We start from the raw sequence: 16,462 nt of genomic DNA, 5'->3' as shown, positions 1-16,462 counted from the left end.
ATAACCACCAAACACATCTTAACCACCAAACACATCTTCCCCTCCCCTCCCCTGTCAACATTCTGAAGGGACCATTCCATCTGTGACACCCTGGTCCAGTCCTCCATCACTCCCAATACCTAGGTCACTTCCCACAGAACCTTCCCATGCAATTGCAGGAGGTGTAACACCTGCCCTTTCACCTACTGTTTCCTTCCAGGTGAATCAGCAATTTAATTGTACTTCTTTCAATTTAGTAAGCTGGATTCACTGCTCACAATGCAGCTTTCTCTACACTGGGGAGACCAAATGGAGACTAGGTGACTGCTTTGTGGAACACCTCTACTCAATCTGCACGCATGACCCCAGCCTTGCAGTTGCTTGTCATTTTGATTCACCACCTTGCTCTCATGTTCAAATTTGTGTCCTTGGCCTGCTGCAATATTCCAATGTGGTTCAATGCAAGCTTGAGGAACAGCATCTTATCTCCCAATCAGGCATTTTACAGCCTTCTGGGCTCAACATTGAGTTCAACAACTTCAGACCTTTTGATTCTTTTTTTTTGCCAAGTTCCAGTCTAGACCTTGTTTCCATGTTTTGCTTTCTGACAGAGTTGTCCTTTATTCTGCCATTAACACTTATTCTGGACTACTTTTTAAAATTCCAATCATTACCAATCCCTTTGCCTTTTCTTCCATGACATCTTTGTCAAATCTCTCCTCTAATCTATCCTTAACCTTCCCTTTGTACTACCTGACCCTCCCCCCTTTTTCAACAGCAGTTGAACACGTTGACTTTGTTTCTCTCTCCACAGATGCAGCCAGCCTTGCTGAGTTTTTCCAGCACTTTCTGTTTTGCTTCAGTTCTCCAGCATCTGCAGTATTTTGCTTGTATTTTATATTATCTTATTCAAAGCATTGTATGGCTGCAAGTGTCATTGCTCAGGACATTTTAATTGTGCATTGTACTTAAATATTTCACAGGCACTCCCTCGATTGTTAAAGCTAAGGTTTGATTCTAAGCCCTATAACTCAGGAAGGCCAACATGCCTGCTCCTTGCTGAGTCACCCGGTCTGAGTGGTGGTAAAGTTAAACCATTGTAATTGGCCTCACTGTTCCCAAGCCTGGGATAAAAAATCAGCCTAGTCTGTCACTTCTGCTTGTTATTTAATAATGCCTTCTGGAAATCAGCATTTCTGGGCAGTAGGTAAGGACAAGATTGGGCTCAGCTGTAGTGCCTCCACCACAAAGTCCATCCGTCATTACCTAATTTACACTAAGTGTTGCCCATGCTTGTGGACTTGGGCCCTAATACAGTCACCTCCTTCAGAAAAGAAGTACAGAAAATTAGAACAAAATTTGGTGAGTTTCAGTTGTGATGCAAGGTGCTGTTTAAGTGCTTTCTAGAAATCATGATTTATCACAGAGCATGAGGCACAAGCTTTAATTTAGCTGTTTACATGCAAAAGTGAGTCTGCTGTTTATAAATGATGTGGGGCCGACCAAATTCCCATCAAAGGATGATTCAACTAAACAATAAAGTTCCTTTGGAAATTATCTAGCCATGGCTATGGGCCAAGTGCTGGTAAATGGGATTAGGTAGGTGGGTCAGGTATCTCTCACATGTTGGTGCAGACTCAATGGGCCGAAGGACCTCTTCTGCACTGTGTGGTTCTGTGATTCTGTGATAATAAGACACCAAAAATTATGTAAATGTTTGATAGAGTGGATGCAGGAGGATGTTTCCTCTTGTAGGGACAACCATAACTAAAGGCCGTCAATGTAAGACAGTCACCAAAAAATCCAACAGGGGATTCAGAAGAAACTTCTTTACCCAAAGGATTGTGAGAATTTACAGCTCGCTAACGCAGGGAGCGGTAGAAGAGAATAGTATAGATGTATTTAAGGGGAATCTAGACAGGCATATGAGGAAGAAGGGAATAGGGGATTACAGTAATAGATTTAGATTAGGAAAGATGGGAGGAGGCTTGAGTGGACCATAACTGGTGACATGGACTAGTTGAGCTAAATGGACTGTGTTTGTGCCATATATACTATGTATGTATGTAATAACCTATCACATTAAATGGCTTCCATTGAGGCCCTACTTAAATGTTTGTAATCCATCATAAAAATAAATGACCAACTATAAACTCTAATTTTCCTGGATATAATTTACTCAGAAGGTGTTGTCTTGTAGGTATAAGATCTTTTTCAATGTAGCTAGCTGCAGCTATTCACTATTCATCAGATTCTTGAAAGGCAACAATAATTATTCTTAATTTCAATTGTATATTAATCAAACTTGTAATGTTACTGAATCAGAAATGCAATTTCTGGATAATTTTATCTGTGTGGGAAAGCAAAGACTGTTCGCAGGTTGTGGGTGCAGGTTATTTTTAAATTTGCACTCTCCTTCCCGACTCCTGGCTGGTTTATGGTTCCATAGGTGCTAACTGAACTGATACCAAACCCAAATAGTCACTCTTCATGCATGAACCTAGACAGGAGTCAATTAATTTGCTATTCCTCCATGTATGATATCGTAGGCAAGTTTGAATTTGACTTCAGCCAATGTCATACATATGTATTTTCCAGTAGCAGGTCACAGCATGATGATCAGGAGAGATAGTCTGGCTGTTTTCCTCTTATCCTGGACCTCTAAGGCAAGTTATATTACCCTCAGTGCCAACCCACCTGAGATCAGGATCAGGCCAAGGAAGTTTCCTGTTGTGAATGGTTTAGTAGCGTACGTACTGGTATAGTAATTAACTATGCCAGTAGTCATCTTATTTATTAGATTTCTAATTTAGAATATGTCAAATAATGTAAAATCACCTCTGATTTAAACAAAATATGCGTTCATGTAATTAAACTGCTTTTAAATTATCTACCAAACCTCTAACAGTATCATCCCAAAAAAGAGTTTTAGTTGTAATGAAACTTTTGCATTTTTTAGCTCCAAAACTGATAATTGCCTGTAGGGTTTGGAATTAAATAATTTTATCCAAGATTTTCTTACTTGCAGCTGAAGCTCAATTTTTGCAGACGAATGAAAAAAGAATTCTGTTTTTGTAAGCACAATGTGACATTATAGGGGAAAAATGAACAGAAGCATGTCTTTGTTCTGCAATGAAATCCAGTCACAGAGAAGCCATTGAACTTCCTGTGGACTGGAACCGAACACGCAGGACCTGGTATATAGCGAGTTCTCTGTTGCTCCTGCCTTTGGTGAAACTGTAAGAACGGCATCTTTGTGCTGAAGTGAAAATGATGCTGCTCAGCCCTCTCATGAGGTGACTTACAGCACCCCCACTGTTTGGAGAGATAATTTCACTTGTAACGCTAATAACTTTAGTGGGGCGGCTGGCTGAGCCAGTAAGGACACTTCACTGCACATCTTGGCTCAGTTAGAAATCGGAAGCAGATGGTTCTTTCGGCTGGCTTCCCACTCAGGCCTGTTACTGCAAGCCTATGGTTGTTTGCTGGTTGCTGCTGGCAGTTTGTGACTTGAACATGGTAGGACAGCAGTGAAAAATCAAATCTCTTAGCAGACCAGCACACTGTGATGAAATTTGACAGATTTGACATTCTATACCTGATGCATAGTTAGATTATATTAACCTTTGCTTTCTTTCAGCTCTTTTTCCCCCACAAGTTGTTAAGATCATTCATTTTCACCTGTGACATTACATGTAATTTTTAAAGAGACAGCAGTCAAATTCACTTACAGACCAGTTTCTGCAATCCAAGTCATTTCTGTTTTGGTGCAAGCAAACTAATATTCAATTAAGAACAGTAGTCTCTGTCTTTTAGGCAAATTGTTGCCGTTTTCCTTTACATAAAACTACAAAATAAAAATGTCAAGATTTGCATTTTGCACATCTGAAAGAGAAGCCACGCTTTCAACAAATATCAAATATCTTTCGGGAGAAAAGAGCAGTGTGCCATTTTTATCATGATAGCATTGGACAAAAATTTTGCAATTATACTTTTTAATGCAAAATACAAGCTAGGTCATTACAGCTTTGGATATAAGTAAATTCTTAAAACATTTATTCATAGTTTATTTGTTTTAATCATTGAAGTCAATTACACCACCATGCCGGTTAACAATTGATATTACAGTTACTGCATTAACGATATATTCCCTTCTTTTTCAACGTATTTATGTATGGTGGGTTCAGAATTCTATGCAGAATTATACTTTATAAATAATGAAAGATTCACTTTTCCTAGTCTTTCCCCAACAGTAAGGCAATAGTATAGTTTCAGAATGATCTTTCTTTTAAGAAATGGGAAGTTAAATGAGATCCTATCTTTAAAGGTTTAACTAAAGCATTTGCAAGCAATTACCAAAAAAATTACAGAAGAATAAAATGTGTGAGTAACAGTTCCCAATTGATGCCAAAATGTTGAATTGCAGCTGTCATGTTCAGTAAATACTGAACTTTCTAATTTTCTTAATCTACATTTTAATTCAAATATTTAATTCCACTATCCATAAGCAAGATGCTCTCTGATTCCTAGTGTGTTGTTTGAAAGAAATAAAGGACTTATCTGCAATTACAGCCATAAGGAATTGATTAGACTTGGATAACTTAAAATGGACGTGCATGATTGATTCTCCTGTTTCAAAGACACCAAGATGATATTGATTTTGATGCAACATGCTTTGCTAGTAAAGAAAGGGAAAAAATACCGTGCACACTTTTTGTTTTGTTTGTATTTAGTTTAGCTCCAAGACAATATCTGCTTTCAATTCCGAAGCATCCATGCTGTCTTAAAATTATTCCTTCTTTTAGTTCTGTCAGTCTTCAAATTTCTCTAAGGGCAAAGAATTTGTAATTAGGGTAAAAACGGGTTTGATTTTAATAAAACTCGAAGTAACATAAGCCGGTAAGTGTTCTGGGTGACTAAACACAAGGATGCTGCTTGTCATATGCCAATTTTGCTTGTGATTGTTGATCAGAATTAAAATACTTAAAAGTACGTAAAAATTGTATGACAATACTGTGTTGCGATGTAATTTGTTCAAAAAATGTAAGCCTTGTAATTTAAAGTGTTTCCTCACAATTCTTATTAGTTCTACTGTTTAAAACACAGATCATCTTCATTCCCTGGTGAAAGTGCTTTTCCTATTTTAAAGATAGTTCGACATTTATATTTTGCTTAATATTAGATGCAGAAAAGCTGAAACAGGAATAGAAGCTGAAGAAAAAACAGCACATTTTTCTTCATGTTTGAGAAAATTAGCTTTTTACGCATGCAATGTAGAAACAGATACTGCATCAGCCTCGAAGTCTGTAAAAACAAAACATTGCATGATACTCTAAGCAGTTCCATCTGTCATGCAGAAATTTTCGGCTAATAGCCTATGGCATTCTCAGTCCATAGTCCACTACCTGTGTTTCTCGTATTAAATCCCCATGTTCACCAAAAGCTTGCAGACTTGAATCATCTCAGTGTTGAAACCCTTATTTTGCCGCTTCACTTTGATGTTGAGCAGTGGGCTCTTTTTTTTAAGCGAAGACAGTACTGAACAGATGACTCCTCAGTTCCTGTTCACCTTGCCACTGGGTCTGTGAGATTGGTTCATTGTCAAGGAGACTTTACCCATGATTCCATATGGTATGGATTGGGCTACAATGTTGCCCAACATGCCATTGCAAATGTTTTCTCAATTAGGTGTCTTATCTCCCGTGAGCTGCATCAGATGAAGGTTGCTGACAGCATAATGGCCGGGAAACCCTCCGACAGCTCCATCAAATGGCAGCTGTGCTATGACATCTCAGCCAGGACATGGTGGATGGTGAGTTGGCAGCAAAAGCTGTTTTTTTTTTAACTTTCCCTCCCTCTTTGACTGAATGTCCCAGACCTTGTATTCATCAAATTAACATTTGATTTTCACACTATTCAGAGCTGTAATCTCACACTTTCAGTTTCTCCTCTGTGCTTTTTGAACAATGACCACTACACAGTAACCTGCTTATCCTGGAATCGTGCAAGAAAGTACAAGTGATTGACAGGACAAAGTGTTAATTTTGTTTTATTTTTTTTAAAAGCATGAAATTAGAGCTGTGCTATTTAAAAGTATCTGTTGATCAGATAGACTCATGCATGCAAGGCTGAGTGTGTTTCAGAATGCGTGATTAGTTATTTCAGTGACTGTGGGATTTATGGTGTTTTTATTGGTTTAAAATAGCTGCATGAAAATCTATATTTTTTTTAACATTCAGAGTTGTCTTCAACTTGAGATTTGATCAACTTTAGCATGTCATAGCTGTTTCAGCAGTTATTGCCTGTATACTGGAGTACTTCTGTATACCACTGATGTAAAGTATTCAGTCATTTCTGTTTGTTTTCATTATAGTGGGGTACAGTGTTATTGTCAGTTAAGTCATGTGTTTTTTGCGTTCTTTTACATTATGTAGTTTGTTAGAAACTTTGCCTCCGATTTAAGTCGTTGAATGGTTCCGGTGCGCTGTGCGGAGAGGTTAACACACAATTCACAGTCAGTCGAGCCACACAACCTTTGACTTGCTGAATCAAAAAGGATACACGGAATGCAGGAGGATGCACAATAGTCCATTGTGGTACTAGATACAAATGAGTTCTGTTTAGAGAGACGGAGATGCGAATCACAATTGTGTGCTTCAGCATGTACGTTAGTTTGCGATTCATTAAAAGCGAATATTTGTTTTGGTCATTATTATTCTTGAGGCAAGCACAAATTCTGCCAATGTGAGTGGGGTGGGGGGGGGGGGGGGGTAGTGGTGGGGGCAGGGGGGGAGCGCGAAAGAGAAAAGAGGAAAAAAAGTTTGTTGGGACAATGAATGCATTATACTTTCTCAACTGGACCGTAAACTTACTTGTTCTGCATCAATATCAGGATAAAGCCTGGCAAGTGGATTTGTACAGGATATCTTGCTCTGCATTCTCTGCTGGCAAACTGAAATTTTGTGACTTTCTTTACAGATTTTAGATGCAGTTTTGGAAATGTGGTGTCTCATGGGGGGAATTAATATGAAGAGTTTTAAGTCAAGGTATTCATGACCTCTGTCTCAGGTCTTGCGTCATATCTATTTGCGTTCCTTCAAATCTGTGTTTTTAAGATCGCTTCTACATGCTTGTTCCTGTCAGGTTAGGCAGGACCAGCACAACTGCCAGAATCTTCTTGGTATAATCAAGCTGAGTGGTAATAATGCAAGTTCTGTTGTGCCATTGTTAGTTAAATTACAATGTGATAACTATAATTATAGCAGAATTTATTTTCAGTAGGAGGGTTGCCCCCTCTCCGACTGCTGCTGTGACAGGAGAATTTTATTTTTAATGAATTGTAAACATTTCAATATAGTAAAGGAGGCACTTTTTCCCCTCTGCATGTGCTTACCACTTTTTGTCATCAAATTTCAATGGTGCTTTGTACTAAAACTTTACAGAGGAGCGATCCATGTGAAGTTAATGCACAGCTGCTTAAAGGAAGATGTGCATGCAGTACTACTTTCTGAACCACTTTTAACGACCTGCCTCTAATTTTGCCATTAAATGCAATGGAGTATAAAACAGATAATTATGTTGATTTCCATAGGGCGACTGCAGCTTTGGAGTAAATTAATATTATGCTGTACCTATATTTATGACCGCACGATTTGCGTTTAATGTGCTTCATATGTTAAATGCTGGGAATGCGTACTGTAAGAATTTTGTTTTTTTAAGGATTCAATAAGGTGTGGTATGCAGACTGTTTTCTGTCTCTTAGACTTTAAATTGCACAGAAAAGATTCTAAACATGCTGTAAAAACAAACCCCTGTGCACGGAATTTTTTTTAATATTGATTTTTTTTTGTTGCCAAAGGCAATATGAGACTAAATTTAATAAGCAGTACTCACTGTTCAAATGACCCGTACTCTAAGTATCTACACACAGCTGTGTTTTTCTTACAAACTTTTTTTATGTCTAATGTTTTGTGTTAGAAATGTGCTTTTTGCTTTATTGACAATCAAAGAAGCATAAGTTTTTGAAATGTTTCAGTCACCCTCCCTGTCTGTGAGAGAGACTGTGGCTTTCAGAAACTTGCAGTATTTGTTAAAATCTTGCAAGTTTTTCCAAAAAGATCCCTGAGTGAGGCTTTTTTTGCTTTATTGTAATTGGTAGATTGCCATTGATATTTTACTCTTTTTCCTTGTCTCCTTTTATATGTTTTTATCGATAATTATATTAAAAATCACAGTAATTAAGTATATTTTACCCCATTAGAAAACCTGTAGTTATTTGCCTCTGAACAGTTTCTCTTAAGTTAATTACATTATAATTCCAAACTTTAATTTGCTGATGTTCCTCCTTTTAATTCAACTCCAGTATATAGAGATCACTGGTTGGTTGGTTCTGAATGTATGAAATTGACCTGAGATTGACACACAGATCATTGACAGGAAAAAGAGGAAACTACAGCTTCAATTACATAAAGACATGAAGAATTGTTTACTTTTTTTCCAAAATGAAAATTTAAATGATTTCCTTAGACACAATTACAAAACAGACATAGAATTCATGCAATGCTGGAAAATATATTGTGTTTATTAGTTCTGTAATAAAAACTGTGCAAGTAACTCATTAATATTGACAATGTAGAATGATGTAAACTCAAAATCTAGCTATATCATGGTAAATAAAGTTTCTCCTTTGCATATGTAATTCACTAATCACTGAGGAGGTGGCTATACTTGTCTATTACATAGAAATACTTGCTCTTACATAAAATTCCATAAGAAATGATACATACTACTGGGAAGCCAGCTCTTCTCAGAATTGTTCTAAGTAATCATTTGGAATAACACATATTGGTTACAATATGTCTAGGTAAGTGTGACTCATATTAAGTAATAATAGCTGTTGGTGTTTCCATATATAAATGTAATGACCAGATAGATACATATATAGCATAAATTAACACCAATAAGTGAAAGAAAATTATCATTTAATGGTTATTTATGTTGTCATATTATAGATCAAAACACAACTGCAATTCGATTAGAATCATTACCTTTCTAACAGTGATATTTCCAGCATGGATATTCAGAGTTTGGGCTTTTTTTTTGCCAGCTGGAGCATTCATTGTCATTTTTATTTGACTAAATTGTGCTTTTTTGCTTCCATCACGCAATATATGTTCGGCGTGATTTGATGAATGTTTTAGTTTTTTTTTAAATACAAGCTTTTCAGCCTAACATTCAGCAGTCTGCCTGTTTTTACCGGCGCCCTCATCTCTCCTGCACATACCAGGTGATCTCACCTCAAGATGGTTCTGTTGAAATTTCCTCTAGGAGCACTATTTACAGTGTACGATAGAACGTGTATGTCCCACAGCACTGACAAAAATATTTCTAATGCAAATCCTTTTGTCTGTCAATTAATTGTGTGTGGATACAGAGCACATTTAAAAATCATTTCCACGGTGACGTTTGTTGTTTGCGCGTGTATTTATTTAAAGTACAATTAACTGAATGATGGGTAAAACGCGTATGTTGTGCAGAAATTGCAGACTCCTAGCAGTTTCATGGATATGTGTAAATCGCACTTGTCGAACATTATGTTGTGTGTTTTTTCGAGAATTTAAATTGTCGCGCCAGGAGCATTTAATTTGATCATTATCCATCCTTATAAGTTTTATTTCTACGAAAACTAATCGTGCTCTTTTTAAGCCATTCCGTGTTTGTAAACGTGAAAATAGATTAAATTTAAAAATAATGAAATGCAAGGGTAAACAGTGTGGTAAAAATGTGAGGTTAGGCTAATCACAGAAAGGGTTAAACTCAACAATTTGAAGAGGAGCTCTTTCCAGTTGTAACTTCCCATTCATTTCAGAATAAGGATCACACATTATATTAAAGGAGGCATTTGTTTCGATAGAAGTTGCTAGAAACTGACACCAAGGGATAACCTGTGGGCAAGATGAGGGGACGATTCTGTAAATGTTATTTAAATGCAGATTTCTATAACCTCCAGGATTCGTTTTTCCTCTAAACATTTCCATGCAATGTCAGGTGAAAAGTTTGTTCAGCAGTGACGCTGCTTTTCTCCATTCTGATTTGGGGTTACCTTTCGAAATTATAGTGCAAGGCTTTAAATCCTCTGATATTACGCAAGTGAAACTTTTTAACGTATAATTTTAGTCTTGCTGCTGGTAACAATTAAAGTTTTCAGTCTTGTTGCATTGACCATGTCATATTGAATTAACCGTAACTTATACAAGAACCTCAAATAAAATCTGCAACCACAAAAGTAGGAGCTTCTTTGTCTCACACTGAGATCGCCAGCCATGGGCAAGTCCCATGCTAGAAGACTGAAAGCGCTGAATGAAGTTATCTTGCTTTCTGAACAAAACAACCTGCCTTTATTCGAGGGTTACAACCAATAGTTACAGTTCAGTTTAATCATCAACTTCGTGCTTTAAACCCGACAAAGTGGATAAATTTTTGAATAAATTTATGAATATTTGGCTGCATATATTGGATGAGTATCAATTTGGTAACCGAATGAAAGCAGCAGATAGCACGTGGAGCAGGATTTTCCAGTTAAAGGGTTAATAGCCACACTAATAGTGATCCAGATAACCGGACTCACCGGTACATAGGCAGATCCCCAAGATCTTTAAGTTAATTTTTCTATTCCCCGCCCCCAATTCAGATTATACAGACTGTCCCTATTTTTGTTAAGCAAGACCTGATTGATGCGGGTTACCAAGGGGAAGAAATTGTTAGTGTGACACCCAGTTGATCCTATGTGCCGTTGTAAACAATCTAGAGTAGCAATGGGGGCAAAGTCTGGTCTAATACATTTAAAAGTTGTGCAAAATAAGTCTAATAAGTGAAGAAAAAACATCTAGCTGATCATCAGTGTCACTTCATTTAAAAACAATATTCATGCCTTGGACAAGTTTTATACTTGCTTCTATTTGTTAAAGTCATTTTCCATTGCAATGAGCTCATGACATCATATTGGAGGCAAATGTTATTTAAAATTGCAAGTTCATTAAATTGGAATGAAGAGCTATATTGCAAGTGGGGCTGACAGCTCACAGACATCTTCAAGTCTGGTCATATATTTGGTGTCTTAGCCCCCTGTACTGGAAAGAGCTCCTCTTCAAATTGTTGAGTTTAACCCTTTCTGTGATTAGCCTAACCTCACATTTTTACCACACTGTTTACCCTTGCATTTCATTATTTTTAAATTTAATCTATTTTCACGTTTCATTTTAAATTCTTGGTTTTCATCAAGACTACAGAACAGCTACACTTTATTGTGGCATTCTCCTGCCTGTGGTGTTTTCCTTTCTTCCTTCTTAATTCCTGTTCAGCTCTCATCTTTCTTTGTCTGTCTAACATTTCCCACTCTTCCTGTCCCTTTTAGTCTGCATCTTGATTTTATCTTTGTTTTTTTGTTCACCCCATCTTTTCCTCTTTTGCACTCTTCCTTTTTTTCAACATCTCCTTCTGTCAGCCTTTGAATGTGTTTGCACTCTATCTGTAAGTAAAGTTTTGTGTGCAAGTCTAGAGCTAGTGCCTGGCCAGACCAAATCTTGCTCTGGACTCAGGTCTAGTCCTGAATCCATGCTTACACAGTTGCCAAGAATTCCCTCCAGGATTCTCGCCATTGGCCAATGTAACTTCAGTGGTTGATTGGCAAACGCTCCATTTAAGCTGTATAAGGTTGTCAGGCAATGTTCTACTGAAGTTATGGTGGCAGAGCAGGTCCTCATAATTCAGTATCAGTGCAAAGCAAAAATCAATGTAAATGTACCTTTAGTTTCTTTCTGTTAGTCTGCTGATTCTAACATTCATTACACTGTCTGTCTCACCCTCTGTTTCTGTCCAATTTTCTTCATATTCTACCACTACTCTCTTTTACTACAGAGTAAATACATTCCTTTTCCTTCTTGATTCCTTTTGTTTCTCCATGTACCTCACACTCATGGTTTGTTAGGTGTCCTCCTCAATGTCTGAGTGTAGTGCTATAGTAATGCTGTGGCTGTCTTATCCACTTAAGAAATACAAGTTGTCATGACATCGCCAGCTGCTATGCCAGGCAAGAGCTTACTCCAGATTTGAGGTTAATCAACTGCAAATTCCATTAGCTTCATACAGAGCAAAAACTACCAAGCAGACGGATCCACATGTGAGCCAGCAGTCAGGTGCAATGAAACAGAGCTGTCCGTCAGGTGTGTGCTGCTTTCATTGGAGCACACACCAGGCAGCATGATTTGGAAGATAAGCAGAACTGCATTATGCTTAGGTATGATAAATGTATGCACACATATGCACAAATATTTGTGCAAGTATCTGTCACATATATATATAAAAATATATGTGTGTGTGTGCGTGTGTGTATTTCTTCTTGACCTATTAAATTATACAGGAGGAATTGCATTCTGCTCTATTCTGGGAAATTTATTTTGGGAGAGAGAGAGATTCTGTATGTTGGTAATTGCATTGGAATTACCATCTTTCTCCTACATAGACCTTCACAGTATATTATTTTACAACACTTAAATGATTTTAAGTACCGGGGTTAAATTCCATGGACTTTGCACCTATGATATAGAAGCTGTCACAATATTTACCTGAAAGAGATAGCAAAAACTCAGATTGAATGTACCTGTCATATAACAAGTGTATTTACCCACCAAGCCTACAACTCGATCTCCTCACCTGAAATTTAATCTTTTTACTCTAACCTGACAAATTTTCTTTCATTGCAGATCATATTTATGAATAGCAGTGCTATAAAGGAATAGAAAGAAAAGGAAGATTATAGTGGATTCTAAGTTAATAGTAACAACCTCATAGCTGTCTCCTAAATGATTTCCCATCTAGGAAAGACACGATATAAATGGTAGTTCTAGCCTTTTCAACCTAGCTTGTGTCTTTCATTTTGGGTTATTTTGCCTAGGCTTCCCTTTTTTTATTGACACAATTATAGAGTCTTTTACTATTACTTTTATATATTTCCTGAAACCTAAATTACTACTGATATTTAATTTTACTTTTTACAATTGAAGCATTGTAAAAAATAAACATTGCTAGTTCTTCATCAATTTCTGATCACGAAACGCAGTAAACAGCACCAAATATGCAGAAAGTTAACGAACAGCAGCAGAAATTCAGAATTCCTTCCATTATGGTGGGTTGTAGTGTAAGTCACAGACGCCCTTCACTGACCTTCAGTTACAAAAATTGCACTTCTCAGACTGAACTGTTAAGCAATTCATTTATAAGTAGCTCTTTATCAAACAATGTTAATAAATTGCACTTCATTGTCTGGTAAACCTCACACAAATTGTTCATCTGAAAATGCTTTTTTATTACCATCCTTCAAACATTTTATCAACTTGTCTTTTTTGTGCAGTTAGTTTAGAAATGAAGCTATTTTAAATCAAATGACTCAATGTATATATGTAGTTTAACTCAAGGACACTTACCATAAGCAATAACTCCAGCAAGAGTTGCAATCATTCATTTTTATCTGACTGTAAAAGCAGTAAGGCTAACTGAATACAAGTTGATCATTTTTGTGTTGTTCATATTATATTGCAGCTTTTTAGTTGTGATCACACTAAATGAAAAAAGATATAAATTATCTACTTTTGTAATTAAAACAAACTTTCTTCAATGGGTCTTTTGATTTTGAAACCATATTTATTTTGCTTACAAATATACTAACTTACTGAAGTGGTGTGTCACTTAACTTTCCACCTATTCTATGCTGCACATTATAGATATACATTCTGTAGGATACAGAATTAAAGTCATTTTGGGGAATATTAAAATACTGAGTTTGACTAACCATTTTTCAGATTTTAATGACATGTTTGAGGATAGTGCAGAAGCTCTAAGAAACTGATAAAGACTACTTTAGTTAGATCCAAGGCAGTTAGAGTGTATATAGGTAGAGGTGAATTTTCAGGCATCTGGCCTGGCAGAAATGGGCTGGTAGCACCCATATTTGGTGGGAAAAACTGCCCTGTAGCCCCTGTCATTGATACCAAGGCACTGTTGCCCAGGCCTAGAATTGACCTGACCAGAATAGCCCTGAGTGAGGCCCATCCCAAGTAAATTGGGATCCTATATCATACATTGGACCCTGACTGCCACTTTTGGACTGAACAGGGTGGGACGTGCCACGTGCTCACTCCAACAGCTTCCCATCGGTGGCCCTGCCGAAAAGGATCTCAAAGGTTAGTAATGCTTAGTTTTTCTGGGGCCGGGGTGGACGGTGGGAATCCCCCTTGTAAAATCTTAATTATCTGTATGCAAATAAAAATCCATGGGATCATTTCAAAAGCAGTAATTCTTCATCAGGTTAAAATGTAGAATAATTGATAACTAGCAATCTCTCACAAAACTGTATAATGCAGGAGTGAAGTTTAAATGCTTTACTAACCACAGGGAAACATCCAAATTAAGCGTATCTTGAAATTCACTGTGAGAAATTTGTTATAGTAGAATCTTTAAAAATATCATCCTTCATCATTATGTAACAGGCACACTGAGTGAAGAGGCTGTGTAATGTGAATGAAAGGTAATAAAATTAACAGTAACAAAGAACCAAAACATATATGACACAAAGTCGCAGATATTTCAATGCTTTTGTTTGGTAATGGATTACCAGTAAGTTAACTATCCAGGACAGGTCATATCAGTGTATATATGTTCAAAATTGCTAGGTGGGAACAGTCATTTAACAGTCTTACATTGTCCTCATTAAATCTGCAGTCATCGCTACAAAACCATACTACTTGTTATTTTTTATGCTTCTGTGTCAACTTTTTTCACTATAAACCCCTTATGCCCACATTTATAATGGGAAACATATATAAATTTGTCACATGTTAATTGCAGTTGCTCTCTACAACAGTAATCTCGTCAAGCGGCTTCTACATGATTTATCTCGTTGTTCAGTTACGTTCCCAAGAAATTAAATATTAAATACTTCATCTAGTCTCGCTTTTTAGTGTAACTGTAGTTCCTGTAAGTAGTTTTGCTGTTGCAGACTGCTAAAATAAATTCAGGCCATTGATGGTTAAATTGTAGACAGTTTGCATTAGTAGGATGAATGATGCAATTGTTTGTAGGTTGTGAATGTGGGCCCCATGCTGTGATGAGGATGGGTCAGAGGTTGGAGAACATGAAGGAAACTTTTTCTTGGCACAGTTGCCTTGGTATAGCATAGCTTGGCAGCCAATTTTCTTTCGCTTTAACTACTAGCTGAAGCATCTGGTACTGTGGAACTGTCTGGTACAGACCACAAATGTCACTCAGCGGCCAGTGTCTCTGCATGGGGCCCTTTGTTGTGTGACAAAGAAAGATGGGTTACACATAATGCCATCTCTAATCATGAGAAGGACTCTTGAGTTGCACGGGTACAATGTTATTGCTAAATTATGCAGTAGTCATCGAATCTGGATGCTCTGTTCACTTGGCCAAAGAATGCCAGTGTTTGCTGGATATACTGGCTAATGGGAGCTATGTAGTACACTTAACTACTTGATTGCTAAACTCTACTTGCTGTTTTCTTTTCTTAAGTTTGTTAACCTCATATTCTTGATAATTCATGTCACTTGCACGGTCAATGCAGAGTAAATTTATTCTGTTTAGTCATAACAATGTTCCTGAGCCCTAACCTCAGATGATCACCCTTACTGTATGACTGTAGTAACTACCCTCACACCAGTCAGCCTTTTGGTTTGTCTGAGTGAATTTGCCAATTTAGTATAAAGTAGTCCCAAATCAGGAGCAGTTTTGTCCTGTGACCTATTCCCATGAATTGAAACTTCTTCAGCCAGCAAGATATTTTCATTCCATTAGTCTGCAGACTGGAGAGGACTGAAATTTAAACAAAATAGGTCCAATTTTAAACTCCCTCTGACCAACAGGAACGGAGCACTCGTGGAATTAACTATTGCCATTTCCCAGGGCCTTTCTCTGAGCTTCACCGATCGATGCAAATCAGGGTCCCAGGACATGTATAGGACCTCAGTGCCATTTTAACGATTTACTCAGCAGAACATCCTTCATGGACGCTCCATTCAATAAAATCTGGTACAGCAGGAAAAGCTCAGAAAGTTAAATTTGAAATTAATTCTGTGAGGCCAAGAGTTTCTCTCCAGAATAGTATGAACTGCTACCACCTCAAGTTCCCATCCCTCAGCATGATCACACCCTCTGATTTACCTTTCCCGATTAGGATTGCCAACCCTCCAGGATTTACCTGGAGTTTATTTTATATATTCATTCATGGGATGTGGGCATCACAGGCGAGGCCAGCATTTATTGCCCATCCCTAATTGCCCTTGAGAAGGTGATGGTGAGCTGCTCTCTTGAACCGGTGCAGTCCGTGTAGTGTAGGTACACCCACAATACTGTTGGGGAGGAAATTCCAGGATTTTGACCCAGCAACAGTGAAGGAACAGCGATATATTTC

The 16,462-nt window shown here is 37.4% G+C and overlaps 1 protein-coding gene across 5 annotated transcripts in view; it reads left to right on the top strand.

The window, feature by feature from the left end:
- The first annotated feature begins 3,971 nt into the window (after positions 1-3,971).
- The window catches only part of nfia (nuclear factor I/A), an 801,190-nt gene continuing 788,699 nt past the window's right edge, over positions 3,972-16,462 (top strand). For 3 of the 5 annotated variants that reach the window (XM_078561178.1, XM_078561189.1, XM_078561181.1), the window contains exon 1: positions 3,973-5,791. In XM_078561178.1, the coding sequence (XP_078417304.1) occupies positions 5,696-5,791 (96 nt within the window). In that variant the 5' untranslated portion in view covers positions 3,973-5,695. Of the gene's footprint in view, positions 5,792-16,462 lie in introns of all 5 variants that reach the window. The other 2 variants (XM_078561185.1, XM_078561177.1) reach the window with 2 other exon arrangements.

Source organism: Cetorhinus maximus, chromosome 17, assembly GCF_964194155.1.
Source record: "Cetorhinus maximus chromosome 17, sCetMax3.hap1.1, whole genome shotgun sequence".
Lineage (NCBI taxonomy): Eukaryota > Metazoa > Chordata > Chondrichthyes > Lamniformes > Cetorhinidae > Cetorhinus > Cetorhinus maximus.
Note: the sequence above shows the minus strand (reverse complement) of the source record. Positions and strands in the feature narration are given on the sequence as shown.